Source organism: Ostrinia nubilalis, chromosome 2 (assembly GCF_963855985.1).
Source record: "Ostrinia nubilalis chromosome 2, ilOstNubi1.1, whole genome shotgun sequence".
In the NCBI taxonomy this organism is placed as follows: Eukaryota; Metazoa; Arthropoda; class Insecta; order Lepidoptera; family Crambidae; genus Ostrinia; species Ostrinia nubilalis.
Genome location: NC_087089.1, coordinates 1710182 through 1723379, shown reverse-complemented (window position 1 = coordinate 1723379; position 13198 = coordinate 1710182). Strand labels below are relative to the sequence as shown.

At 37.3% G+C, this 13198-nt stretch overlaps 1 protein-coding gene across 1 annotated transcript; it reads left to right on the top strand.

Moving 5' to 3' along the window:
- The first annotated feature begins 883 nt into the window (after positions 1-883).
- On the top strand, positions 884-12263 carry LOC135079483 (delta-aminolevulinic acid dehydratase). Its single transcript, XM_063974144.1, has 8 exons — positions 884-1290; positions 1814-1961; positions 4664-4883; positions 5818-5906; positions 6351-6494; positions 9361-9477; positions 11227-11320; positions 12177-12263. The coding sequence occupies exons 1-8, from the start codon at positions 1166-1168 to the stop codon at positions 12239-12241; spliced, it is 1002 nt and encodes a 333-aa protein (XP_063830214.1). The 5' UTR covers positions 884-1165; the 3' UTR covers positions 12242-12263.
- Positions 12264-13198: the final 935 nt, after the last annotated feature.

Genomic DNA, 13198 nt, shown 5'->3' with positions numbered 1-13198 from the left:
GTATTTTTTTTTACTTATTTATAAATCACAAGGGATAGTCTTCTAAAAAAAAGTAACTCAAAACAATTAGACTTTTCTAAACATTTTGAGAATTAGGATTAGATATTTGGCTTTAGTCTTTTTTAGACATTAAAAATGATCACAGGGAACAGGTAACTCAAAACAATAAAGTTTTAGTCATTTTTCTGGGTTATTTTTCTTTAAGATAAAATTATCTTCACCGGCCACAGCCATGATTTCATATTTTACACTAATAATATTATTGTGTAGGATTCCGCCGAACACCAGAATCCATAGCCACTTTGTCCGGCAGCGCCACGGTATTGAAAATAGGAACTAAAAACTATCAAAGCGGCGGGTAATAATGACACGCTGTTTTACATTACGGCTAGCCGTATTGAAGAACGTTTGGCGCCGAATACATTCCGGCGGATTTTCATTCAGCTGTATTCAATCCGCCTAAACGTTAAGCCGCCGTATTACAAAACAGAGCTGTAATGCAAAATGCCTAGCTGTAATGTAAAACGGCGGATTATACAATTTGACTGCGACATTTCTACATAATGGGTTAATTAAGGTGTGTGTACCATGGTGTGTACATGTCTCCACAAATGTTTTCGGAAAGTTTTAGCAAAACATTTTTGGAAAGGTGCACGCTTAGCTTAAAGAATCTAATGGTTCACGATTCAATACGCTGCTCATAGACAAACACACAAATATTTTGACTGTATGAAAAGCTTATAAAAGTTGTGCAAATGTGTTTTTAAATCTTCACAAACATCTTGTCATATATTTGTGGTTTGTTTGTTTATTGTTTGCAAAGTTTTCAGTCTGTAACTCTCTTTAGTCTATGTTCTGTACTGTTTGGTTAGCTTTTCTCTTTGGTTAGCTGTCAGTGTCAGCTGTGGTGTCAAGTGTCAAAAAATCGGTGGAATCAGCTGCTAATTTAATTAATTTGCGGTTAACAAATCAATTAATAATTCGTTGAAGTATTGACGTAGCATAAAAGAAATAATCAATAAAATACTATCGAACTTTATAGTAATTTTATCAGGCTTTATTGATTTAGTTTTAAACTTGTCGTTTTTACGCTAACTCCAGTGCTTAGTAGGCAAATAAACAATTTGAATTTGCTTTGCTGCTCACTGTTATAAACAAAATAACTATGAGTCTCTTTCTGAGTCCAGAGCATGTTCTCCAAGGAGGGTACTTCCATGCTACCCTGAGGAAGCTTCAGGAGCCAAACACCAGCATTGAACCCCACAATATCATGTACCCGGTTTTCCTGCTGTGAGTATTTATTTACCAATCATTATCAGTAATAATGCGAGTTGCTTCCATAGTGATAATTTTAATTGCAAATAAGTAGAAATCGCAGGATATCAATATAACCTTAACCTGCTTATCTTAGTGAAATAATGATTTGTGAAGACTGCTATAAAAATGATAACACAATTCAGTATTCATGTAAAAAATGTTGATATTTATGGGAAGTCATACTCTCACAAAAATGTTGTGAAAAACTTGTGACCACCCTTTATATTCTTATAAGAGTTAAGAAAGGAATAAAACAGGAAAGCATTTTCAAATTCAAATTTCTTTTATTTCAGGCTTCCAATAGGTCCATAGATTAGTAGCAAACAATTAGTAATTTGTGTAATAACAAATTACTAATAATCTTTTAAAAGAAAATAAATAATAAGAAAATTAAAATAACTAAATGATGATTATGGTTTACTTACTACATGGGCAAGACAGATGCTTCTCTCTCATACATTTTCCATGGATCTAAATTATGAATATTGACTTTCAGGGAAGATGACGATGCAGTGCAACCAGTGTCGAGCATGCCCAATGTGTTCAGATATGGCATCAACCAGCTCATCATTGCTCTTGAAGATTTGGTGCTCAAAGGCCTCAAGTCAATCCTCATCTTTGGGATTGTAGAGACTTTGCCAAAGGTGAACACATTATTTTTAATGAAATAGTAAGAAGATATTTTTGAGATTAGTTGACTCTCAAAATTAATCTAAATAGACTTGTTTTACTTATTTATGTACCATGATCATAGGTCAAAATTTATAAGTGCCTCATGCCTGTTTTCACCATTAATCCCTAAGTTTTAAGTGACCTCTATGGTAACACATAATATGAATTTTGTTGGTATAGGGGTCACTTAAAAATTAGGGATTGATGGTGAAAACGGGCATCAGCTCTGCCGCACAATTTATAAACGCAGTAAGTAACACGTGAACAGTTTCGAGAAAAACGCGATCAAAGTTGAAATTTTATTTTGGGGTGTCTACAATTAGTTACGCAAATATTTGTAAAAAAAAATATATGGGCTTATAGAGCTAAACTCAAAGTTTATTTTGATATGAGGTTTTTGTATTTTAATTAATATATTGTATTTAAAATTATTAAAAAACTGTTTATGTTATGGATTAACTAAGTTTTCGTTCAATACTTACTACCCATGAATGCAGTATGATTGTTCCTTACTGCGTTTATCAGTAGTTTTCGTTACTTACGGTACATGTGTTAAATGATTGATTTAAATTTTAGTTCTTACAACGTAATATATGCGCCGTATCTTTACAACTTACTGCATTTATGAGTGGGAGTGTGAATCAAAATAATTTATCAAAACTTTAAATGCGCAGTAATAATACAATTATACTGCGCTTATCATAAGTCAATAACGCTTTCATGTTGAACTTTCCCAAATGACCAAGGGGTAAATGAAACAAGTATTACAAAATAATTGCTGAGATCGCTTGTTATTCAATCAAAAATTAAGATATGGCACCCACTTTTAGATCTTAAATACCAATCTAATAAAATAAAGACTCGGTCGTTCGTTTCGTCCACTGCTGGACAACGGCCTCCCCCAAGGATTTCTACAAAGACCGGTCCTGTGCCGCTCGCATACAGGCACCTGCCGCGACCTTCACCAGATCATCGGTCCACCTAGTGGGAGGCTTGCCCACGCTGCGTCTTCCAGCTCGTGGTCGCCACTCAAGAACTTTCCTGCCCCAGCGGCCATCAGAGGAGTACAACACGGCATTTGACATGATTTTTGTCTTGTACATTAAAGACCCATTTGTTGAGAAGCTCTATTGAGGCAATCGAGCATTGAGCTTAGATCCTCCACGGTCTCAGCCATGACTACGATATGGTCCGCGAATCAAAGATGGGTGATGTACTCGCCGATGATATTTATTCCCAATCCGCTCCAGTCCAGAAGCTTGAAAACATCTTCCAGGGTGGTAGTGAACAGTTTTAGAAATATGACATCTCCCTGTCTGACCCCTCGCTGCAACTGGAGTCCTGATCCCGAAAACGGACTGACATTGTGGCGTTTTCGTACAAGCCCTTCAACGATTATATCTATAGTACATTTGGCACCGTTGGAGAGACTGTAGCTTGAAGAGAGAAGTCTTTCTCATAGACCACAAATGCCAGACAAAGTTGCTGATTATTCTCATCAGTTTTCTGCCATAGATAAGTATGTGGTCTATCGTACAAAAGCTTTATCGGAAACCGGTTTGTTCGGGAGGCTAAATGTCGCGTGAAACCATTCGTGATGACTCTCAAAAACAGAATCAGAAGTGAGATGGGTAAAAAATAAATTCTTCAACAAGGTTTTGTTGCCTTTTTTGAAGAAGAGTATCACCACACTTCTGTGCCATGCCGTAGGCGTTTTTCCCTCAAGGATGACAGAATCGAATAGCTACTAAAGAGCCTTTAGTACCGGCGTTCCGCCTGCTTTCAGAAGCTCAGCCGTGATTCCATCATCGCCCGGTGTCTTGTTGTTTTTCAGCTGTTTGAGAGCCATTCTAATCTCGTACAGACACGTCCGGGATATCTTCGGTAGGATAGTGTCGGGTCAATCTAGCTCTTGGGTCTTCGGCTAGATTTGTGACAGGTTTTCAACTTCTTAAAATAACGTAAGAGTCAGTCACTGCGTTCATAATATGTTAACACCTAGGCAGCACTCGGACAATCCTTAGTATGTACGCAGTATAATTGTAATTACTGCATTAATATTAAGTACGAGTTATCTGTTTTTCCTATGGAAACATAATATCAGTGTGTGTTTAAGTGGAATTACTGCACATATACTATGTGCAAGGTGAACTTAACAATTGTAGAAACATAATAAGAATGATGTAATTGGCACATACTGCACTATTGCTGTGTAGCAAATTAAGTAAGCGCGAGTATTCACGTAATATTAAGTTATTATGAGCTCTTACTGCTAACATAGTATGTGAAGAAACCTAAAATATGCTCTTTACTGCGTTTATGATAATATGTATCTTCCGTTCTAAGATAGATAGAAAAAAACGGGTCTTTGATTCTTATAGATCGCGATGTCAGGATTCAGAATATTCAAAACAATCATAAATGCAGTAAGTGGTACTTACTGCGTTTATAAATTGTGCGGCAGAGCTACTCAAAGATTTTTCCCTTGTGAGATAAATTTCCATTTGTTTTTGGAACATTATACCATGCATACCATCATACCAGAAATGAATGTACATATTGATAAATAAATAATATTGTCCTAATAAAACAGGGTTACCTTTTCCCTAAAAGTTTGACTCCTGCTTTATAAATAAATTAAAAACTATCTCGAGCCTTTTATCCCCTTTACTAGGACCCAACTGGCACCGCAGCAGATGCGCCCAGTAACCCGGTAATAAAGGCTCTGCCAAAGCTGCGGGAAGCGTACCCCCAGCTGTTGATAGCATGTGACGTGTGCCTGTGCCCTTACACCTCGCACGGGCACTGCGGCGTGCTGACCGCCGCCGGGGCCATCGACCACGCCGCCTCCACCAAGAGGATCGCTGAGGTCGCACTGGCTTATGCTAAAGCAGGTATAACATGTTCCTCGCCTTTCTTTCCAATAAAACTCTGCCTTTCATCATCATCAACAGCCCTTTACAGACCACTGCTGGACTATAAGCCTCCTCTCACTATGGTGGAGGGTTTTGCCATAATCCCCCCTTAGCAGGCGGGTTGGAGATCGCAGTTTGAAAGATAAATGTTTTTTAGAGAGCGCTGCTGCCCGTTCTCTGTTTGATGTGTAGTCCCTAAGTTGCCTCTTACGACAGCCGCGGGTAGTATAGGGGTTGGTGACAAATCAGACAAATGTATTCTACTCTGCTGTCACCACACGGCATCTCTCTCTGCCTTTAAACTTAGAGTAAGTGCTTCCAAAGCTGCGGGAAGCGTACCCCCAGCTGTTGATAGCGTGTGACGTGTGCCTGTGCCCTTACACGTCGCACGGGCACTGCGGCGTGCTGACCGCCGCCGGGGCCATCGACCACGCCGCCTCCACCAAGAGGATCGCTGAGGTCGCACTCGCTTATGCTAAAGCAGGTATAACATGATCCTCGCCTTTAAGACTCCTCCTTTAAACTTAGAGTAACTGCGGGAAGCGTACCCCCAGAGCCATAGACCACGCCGCCTCCACCAAGAGGATCGCTGAGGTCGCACTCGCTTATGCTAAAGCAGGTACAATTGATCCTAGCCTTTTATTCCCAATAGACCCTCTTTAAACTTAGAGTCAGTGCTGCCAAAGCGTGCGGAAAGCGTACGGCCGCTCTCGCATTGCTAAATCAGGTACAGAAAAATATTTTATCCTATTTTCCAATCGGGACTTGCTTTGAAATAAAACAGTGACCATATTAGAGTCTAGATTCTAGACAAATAATAGGTTATGGATGAGATACCTATCTTCCAACATTATCCTTAATCAATCCTTTATGTTTACTATTTTTCATAACTATTTTTGTATTTACCATTCAGGAGCCCATGTTGTTGCACCTTCAGATATGATGGATAATAGAATAAAGGCGATAAAAGACGCTTTGGTGGCCAACAAATTGCAGAATCAGGTAATATAATTTCTTATTACCTAACTACTCTACTATGCATTTACAGTTGTTACAACCAGATCCATTAACTGCGCACTTCGCTGGAATGCGATTCTCCGTCGCAACTCCCCGCGTTCGCCCCGTCCGTACCAGAGCGCCGATGTGACGTCACGGCTGCCAGTTAACTCGACCGGGTTGTATGTAGAAAATGGGATTTCTAAACATGGCTTCGTCGTACCGCGTCCCCTTAAATCTCGCAAGTTCCGCCCATATGAATGAATCTTACTATTATTATAAATGCGAAAGTTTTGATGTCTGAATGGATGTTTGTTACTCTTTCACGCAAACACTACAACGGATGTTTATAACCCAGAATAACATATAGCCGCGGGCAGAAGCAAGTAAATAATACATTTTGAGTCTTATTTGTATCAACAGAACAGTTCGTAATACATTGAAGTTCAGGTTTCAGTGCTCTCCTACTCGTGCAAGTTCGCGTCGTGCATGTACGGGCCCTTCCGCGACACCATGAAGAGTTCGCCCATGGAAGGCGACCGCAAGTGTTACCAGCTGCCGCCTGGGAGCGCCGCACTCGCCGCCCGCGCCGCTGTAAGTATTGCCATAGCTAATAAATAAATGCTGGCAGCACAGTCTGTATAACTCGCATAACGAGAGTTGAGGCGATCAACGTGATTTATATATTTGTAATACGCTCACTTTGCTGATGTTTTTTCGTAGTCGGACTGACTAGTGCTTTCTGTCTTGCTTGCAAACATCTCAGAATACAGAACAAACCAGAAGGAGTGTTCGATAACATTTCTACGCGGCAACTTGTGTCCAAAATACTTCCCCTCCCGCGCCCCTCTACCCCCTTTAGTGTTACTAGCGCCGTGTGACACCCCCATTTTTGGGGTAAAATTATGTAATTTTTTAAAGAGATGTTAAACAAGTAAAAAATAAGTAAGTGAAATAAGTACACACGGCCACAGTGTTAACTATCCATTTCCGTTTTTGCTCTCGCTCTTATCAAATGGTGATTCTTTGCGATAGAATGAGACGACATGACTGGCCATAGGCATAGACAGTACCTACCTACCTATGAATTTAATTTTTACTCCGAAGTAACTAAGTGTAGATGATTATTTATTTCTATTAAATAGTGTAATATACTACATGTAGGTATAATATGTTATTTAAAAGTCAATTACAAAAGTCGAATATAAATTTTAGAATGCCAAGTAAAACAAAAAAGAAACTTAAGGTTCTTTATTATGTAAACATATCGACAACAAAACATTTGTTTACGGCGCAGTAGTGCTTTTAGTTTAACTTTTCTTGGAGTCAAAAACAGAATCCAAATCAAAAACACCACCAATACTTGAATTTGATTGCGAGGCAACTCTGGCTGTGTATCCTGAAAGAAAATCAGAGTAAGTATGTAAGCAATAATTAATTACTTAAAATTATTATTAAATATACAAATATTGCTGCTGCTGATCTGTTGATACCAATGCCTTATTTTTGAATAAATGGGAAAGTATGAAATTCACGATAGTAATTTATTATCTCCTCATTATTTAGGGAGTAATATTATAAATTAATTCAAATATTAAAATCAAATCAAAATCAAAAATATTTATTCAGTTTAGACCACAAGTGGCACTTATAATTTAATTAATCAGGTTGTCATGTCATGGATAAAATTACACTAAAAACTAATTAAAACAAAAAGGATGGGGAAAATATTCCATTATTCTGTGGTAACGCTAACAAAATTAACGCGTGAATTTTTTATAGACAAATGTAATCTATATATATAAAAATGAAACCCGTTTTCCGTTGTCACGACATAACATGAAAACGGCTTGACCGATTTGGCTGATTTTTTTTTTGTAGTTTTCTAATACTCTATACAAGGTTTTTACGGAAAAAAATATAAAGAAAATCTCTACGCTAAGGCGGTACGAAGTTCGCCGGGTCAGCTAGTTCAATATAAAAAAGTAGGGTAAAATATTCCGTTGACCTGTGGCAACACTTACAAAATACAACCGTGATTTTTTTTGAAAATTATTATTTAATTAACATGAATTGGAAATGTGCTACTTACGGATAAAACATGATCCCATGCACTTTCTTCGCAATTCCAGTAGCATTACGGCATAATTTAATTATAAAGTGTCAATCTGACGGATATGTAAACAATGCGCGCGCCGGCCATTGACTAATTGCTCTAAAGTCAAATTAGTGCGATTCGGAGTAATTTATATGAATACATATTTACGCCCGTTGACGGTTTCTGGTTTGTTCCGTATTCTGAGGCAAACATTTAACTTATAACATGGACCTATAAAAAAAGTCGGACGGATTCTCATCAACAAAATACTGTGACATTAGGATATACCAGCTCGCCTGTACGTACAGGCCGGCACGCACACATTCACACCCTGATACACCACTTCGAGTGCAAACTTCACACAGTTGACACATTTAAGCAGCGAAAAAACAACACGAATGCGACATGTCTTGTGTGATGAAATTGTGTAAAAACCGTTCTGTTCGAACAAACTAAAATTTAGGAATCACATTTCACAGGCAAAATAATAATCCAATCACTTATTTCCCGACATTAAAATATTGAAATTAATTGAAATCAGACGTCATTCACTCGAAAAAATAATACGTCAAAGACCAGTGTTCTCAGTTATTTACGTGGGAAAATTACCCGAAATATGGGAAATTAATAATAATTTTAGGACTTTTTAGTTATTTATTACGCATACTATGGAAATAAAATAATTTATCATAATAATTGTGTTTTAATGGGATATATTTTCATAGGCAAATTTGATCCTTTCCAAAAATGTGGAACTGCAAAATTCAAATTTTCTTACATTGATTGCAAGTCAGTGTCAGGTTGTATGTTAAAAAAAATCTATCAGAGATAATAATAATATATTGATGATGCATAAGATTATGATTATAATGTACACAAGATTCGTAATTTGTAACTGCGTGAATCATTTTTGATCAACATTATGTACATACCCTGACACACTGACTTGCAAACAATGTAAGAAAATTTGAACATTGAAAATTTCGCGCCTACCTCAACGCATTCACCTTTCATCCTTTTAAAATGGCACGGAATAATTCTGTCTACATTTCCAAGTAACATCTGCCGATCTATGTTTTTCTTAAAATAAATGGGTAAAATGTTTTGGCTAACATGGCATCCCTAAATTCACTCACACAATAGACAAACGCCAAAATTTTGCGTCACAGTTTTGTTGTAGCGCGAGTTCCATCCGCCTTTTTTTATAGGTCCATGACTTATAATTTAATAATATTATGCGCTGAGTCGAGTGGCTTTAGTTTTTGTAAAAATAGCAGTCGAATCTTGAGTCATACAACGGTTTTACAAGTAGGTACCTTTTAAGATATAAAATTACGTCACTATAAGTTTTCTTCGTGTCAGGCGCGGGACGTAGCCGAGGGCGCTGACTTACTGATGGTGAAGCCGGGGCTGCCCTACTTAGACATCGTGCGGCAAACCAAGGACAAATTCCCCAACCATCCGCTATTCATTTACCAGGTGAGACTTAATGCCCTTTACTAGTAACACATTTTTGGTTTGGAAACATTAACTGACAATAGTGACTGAGTTTCTTGCGCTGCTTCTTCTCAGCACTGGCCCATTTATTGTCCCGAAGCAGTGGTAGATACTGGAACGTGAAAAAGTGCTTTTTAAAAGCCTATTTGCAAAAATAAATAACGCAAAAACACGTCCTAATAAATCGTCGAATGAAGTTTTGTCATGTAGCAGGCGTGAATCCATTACTTAAAAAAAAATATGGTCACTTCACTGGCACCCGAAAATCGGCAACTACTACCATTTTTTTAAATAATAACGTTATAAAAACTGAAGAAGTTTGTTCGCTCACGAAAATTACACATTTTTAGATAGTTTAACATAATACGCCGTGTATCTGTGACGTAACAAGTCTATCCCACCAAAAACATTCTGTAAAAAACTAGCCAAGTCTCGATGGAGCTGTTGTTTATCTCTAAAAAGTAATGAAATCTAGACAAAGTCGTGCCAAGTCTATGGTTCCTTACTGCGATTTCTTTATTATTTATAGTTAATGTTGTGTGACTTGGCCGTTGAAGGGTACAAAACCAGGTGCTCCGTGACACCATTGCACCAGGCTTGATAAAGCTGCGTATTTCAATAATACTTATGTATAGGCGAGCCAGAAACAAACAGACTGACAGACGGCCAAGTCACACAACATTAACTATAAATAATAAAGAAATCGCAGTAAGGAACCATAGACTTGGCACGACTTTGTCTAGATTTCATTACTTTTTAGAGATAAACAACAGCTCCATCGAGACTTGGCTAGTTTTTTACAGAATGTTTTTGGTGGGATTTCACTTCTTTTTGTAGAAAGTGGCATAATTATTTATACGTCGTCGTCTTTTAATATTATCGACATTTTTTTAACGATAAACACAATTTACACAAATAAACTCAAAACGACCTTTAAAATGGTCAACGAATCAGATCAAATTGTTTTAATAACTTAACCTTAGCAAACCTCACGATATAATAAACGAAATCAATAAAATGCAAATTACACAATATTCAACTTAATCGACGGGGGGGTCTAGAAAGGAAAAAAAATCTGGACAACGCGGTGCAGAAAATCGACGCTCAAAATGCTAGCGCCATCTAGCGGTGAGCGGTACAGGCGAACACCACGGTGTGTGGCGCTAGGAGTATTGATTATTTATAAATGTGATGTTACTCCAGATCTTCGATTATCCTAGTTTTTATAGTTTTCCCTTTATGTGGCCATTAAACCCTAACTCTGTACCAAATTTCAGCTCTCTGAGTTTATGGGAAGTACTAGTTCTATTTTGATGATCATCAGTGAGTGAGTGTCATAAATGCGAAACTTTGCTTTCGCTTAACTTTGGAACTAAATGACCTACAGACATGAAATTTTGGATTTTAAGTATGTGATTATAGCTTACTAGATGACGAAAATTTCTGCGTTCTAGTCTTATCCAGAGGTTCTCAAATAGGGGCCTGAAAATGCGGCGAAATGGTTCCAGTAAAGATGGTACGGCAGTGTTTGCTTCGCGCTCGACTTGGCGGGGGCACTGCCGTGCCCCCAGATTAGGGTGGTGGCTATTCCCAACTTGCCCACTACAGTGGATCCGCGGCTAAAATTAAGTTCGCCTTATGTATCATTTTTTTAGCATTAAAGTAAATTGGTTTCCCTTCAACACGTATAGCATTAATGTAAGTAAAATAAATGTTGATGTTGGTTTACAGGTATCCGGAGAATACGCTATGATCTCCCGCAGCGGGTCGGCTAGCGAGGTGCAGGCCACGCTCATGGAGACACTCACGTGCATGCGGAGAGCGGGTAATTGTTCATTTGATTTCTGGCAACAACTGGGAATATAGTTCCCACCATATTATACCCGTTATAAGGTAATGGGAATATGCACTTGCGAGCAAAAGTATGGAATCACCCCATTCGTTTTGAGTAATCTTTGTAACTAAACGACTATGTAGATTAATTTGAAAATGGTACCAGTTTAAAGGTTACTTTACAAACTTTAACTTGATACCATAGATCAATAGATCCATAGATCGTCATTGAGTTCTTCAGACCGTTGGGAACAAAACACAAGAGGGTGATTCCATACTTTTGCTCGTAAGTATAGTTTCCACCATATTATACCCGTTATAAGATAGTGGAAATATAGGTTCCATCACATTTTTTACCTTATTGGCTTGTTAAATATCAAATGTTTAACATGTTATGGTGTAATTAGAGCGTCGTTTTCCTACAGTGAAGAAAATGATGATAATGACGGTAAATGATTAGGCACTTACATTACAGGACAGGTGTACCATCTTAGACTGCATCTCACTTATTATCAGATGCGTTTGCGGTCAAATACCTGCCTTGTTCTGCATTAAACAAGGGTTACTCTTGATTATTAAACTCTTGATTACTATACTATTCCTACTTTTTGTTGGTTTGTAAGTCTATATTCTTTGATATCATGACTGTGCATTTTATTGCGATGAGTAATATCAATCGAGATGACTACTAGCTAGACAATAATATTATTATTATGTATCGAGAAAAATAAAAATTGTCGTTTATCGAACGCGTCATAAAAATCTATTAGTAATAATCTGAACGACATTTCCTTTTGTTTGTTATTTGTTGTTTCAATTACCTAATAAAATGTATGTCTTACTTTCAGGGGCTGATTGCATCATCACCTACTTCGTGCCTCAAATATTGAATATTATATCCAACAAAAACTAAAATAGTTATAAGCTCTTTTGTTGTACCTATGTAGTGTAAGCAAAAGCCTATATTAAATTTTTCATCTGTTCATTTCATACTTCATGTGTTAAAATGATGTTCAACGAGACTATTTCAACAGAACAACATCAAAATTATGATTTTACAAAATTTCTTTGGCTTTTCGTTGTGAAGAAACAGTTATTTGGGTCATTCCACAAAAATATGTCAACTCTTAGTCCGCGCCACATTTCACATGAAATATTTGTTAATATTTTATTCCAAAATTGTTAAATAATAGCTCGCAATGTGCTTTATTCATCACCCATTTATATTTTTTGAAACTATTTTTAAAACATCTTAAATTCCTTTTGAATGACCCAAAACGTCATTCCCTAGGCATGTCCGTACTCCAAAAGTTTGTGTTTTGGGACCCACATTTATAAAAACATCAACTTTATCCTTTGTTTTAATTAACGAATAATCTATTTAAATGTATATTACACCAAATTCTATTAATATTTTGCGGTTTCAATAAACAATAATTTGATTTTCTTTAGTTGAAAAAGAGTCTACAGTTTTTAGCGTCATTCCCTCGCCACGCACTGATTTTATAATTTTGCGCTTTAATATGTATTTAGAGTGAATGACATTTAGTTGAGTTTAAAGTACGATACGAAGTTATCCTCAGATCATACTGGCTTTGCGGTAGCCGTTTTTTGAATAAGTGCAAACGTGCCAGTTGTTGCGGAAACATGTGTTAATCCAGTCACTTCGTCAGTCCCTAGTTGAGTAGCTTTATTGATTATAATAGGAAATTGTATATAACTTAATAGTATTTACGTGTGGTTTTTTGGCTATTTTCGGCACATCGTATTAAGCATCTTATAATATAAAGTTAATCTGCATTTGTGTTAAGTTTTACTCCAAATCGTCAGTCCCTAGAGCGTCAGGCCCTAGCTTTAAACGGCACTTGGG

Excerpts from the sequence above, each read along its gene's own strand:
- LOC135079483 (XM_063974144.1), top strand. The coding sequence starts at position 1,166 with ATGAGTCTCTTTCTGAGTCCAGAGCATGTTCTCCAAGGAGGGTACTTC. Across the intron at positions 5,907-6,350 it reads CCAACAAATTGCAGAATCAG|GTTTCAGTGCTCTCCTACTC; the intron begins GTAATATAATTT and ends ATTGAAGTTCAG. Across the intron at positions 6,495-9,360 it reads CACTCGCCGCCCGCGCCGCT|GCGCGGGACGTAGCCGAGGG; the intron begins GTAAGTATTGCC and ends TCTTCGTGTCAG.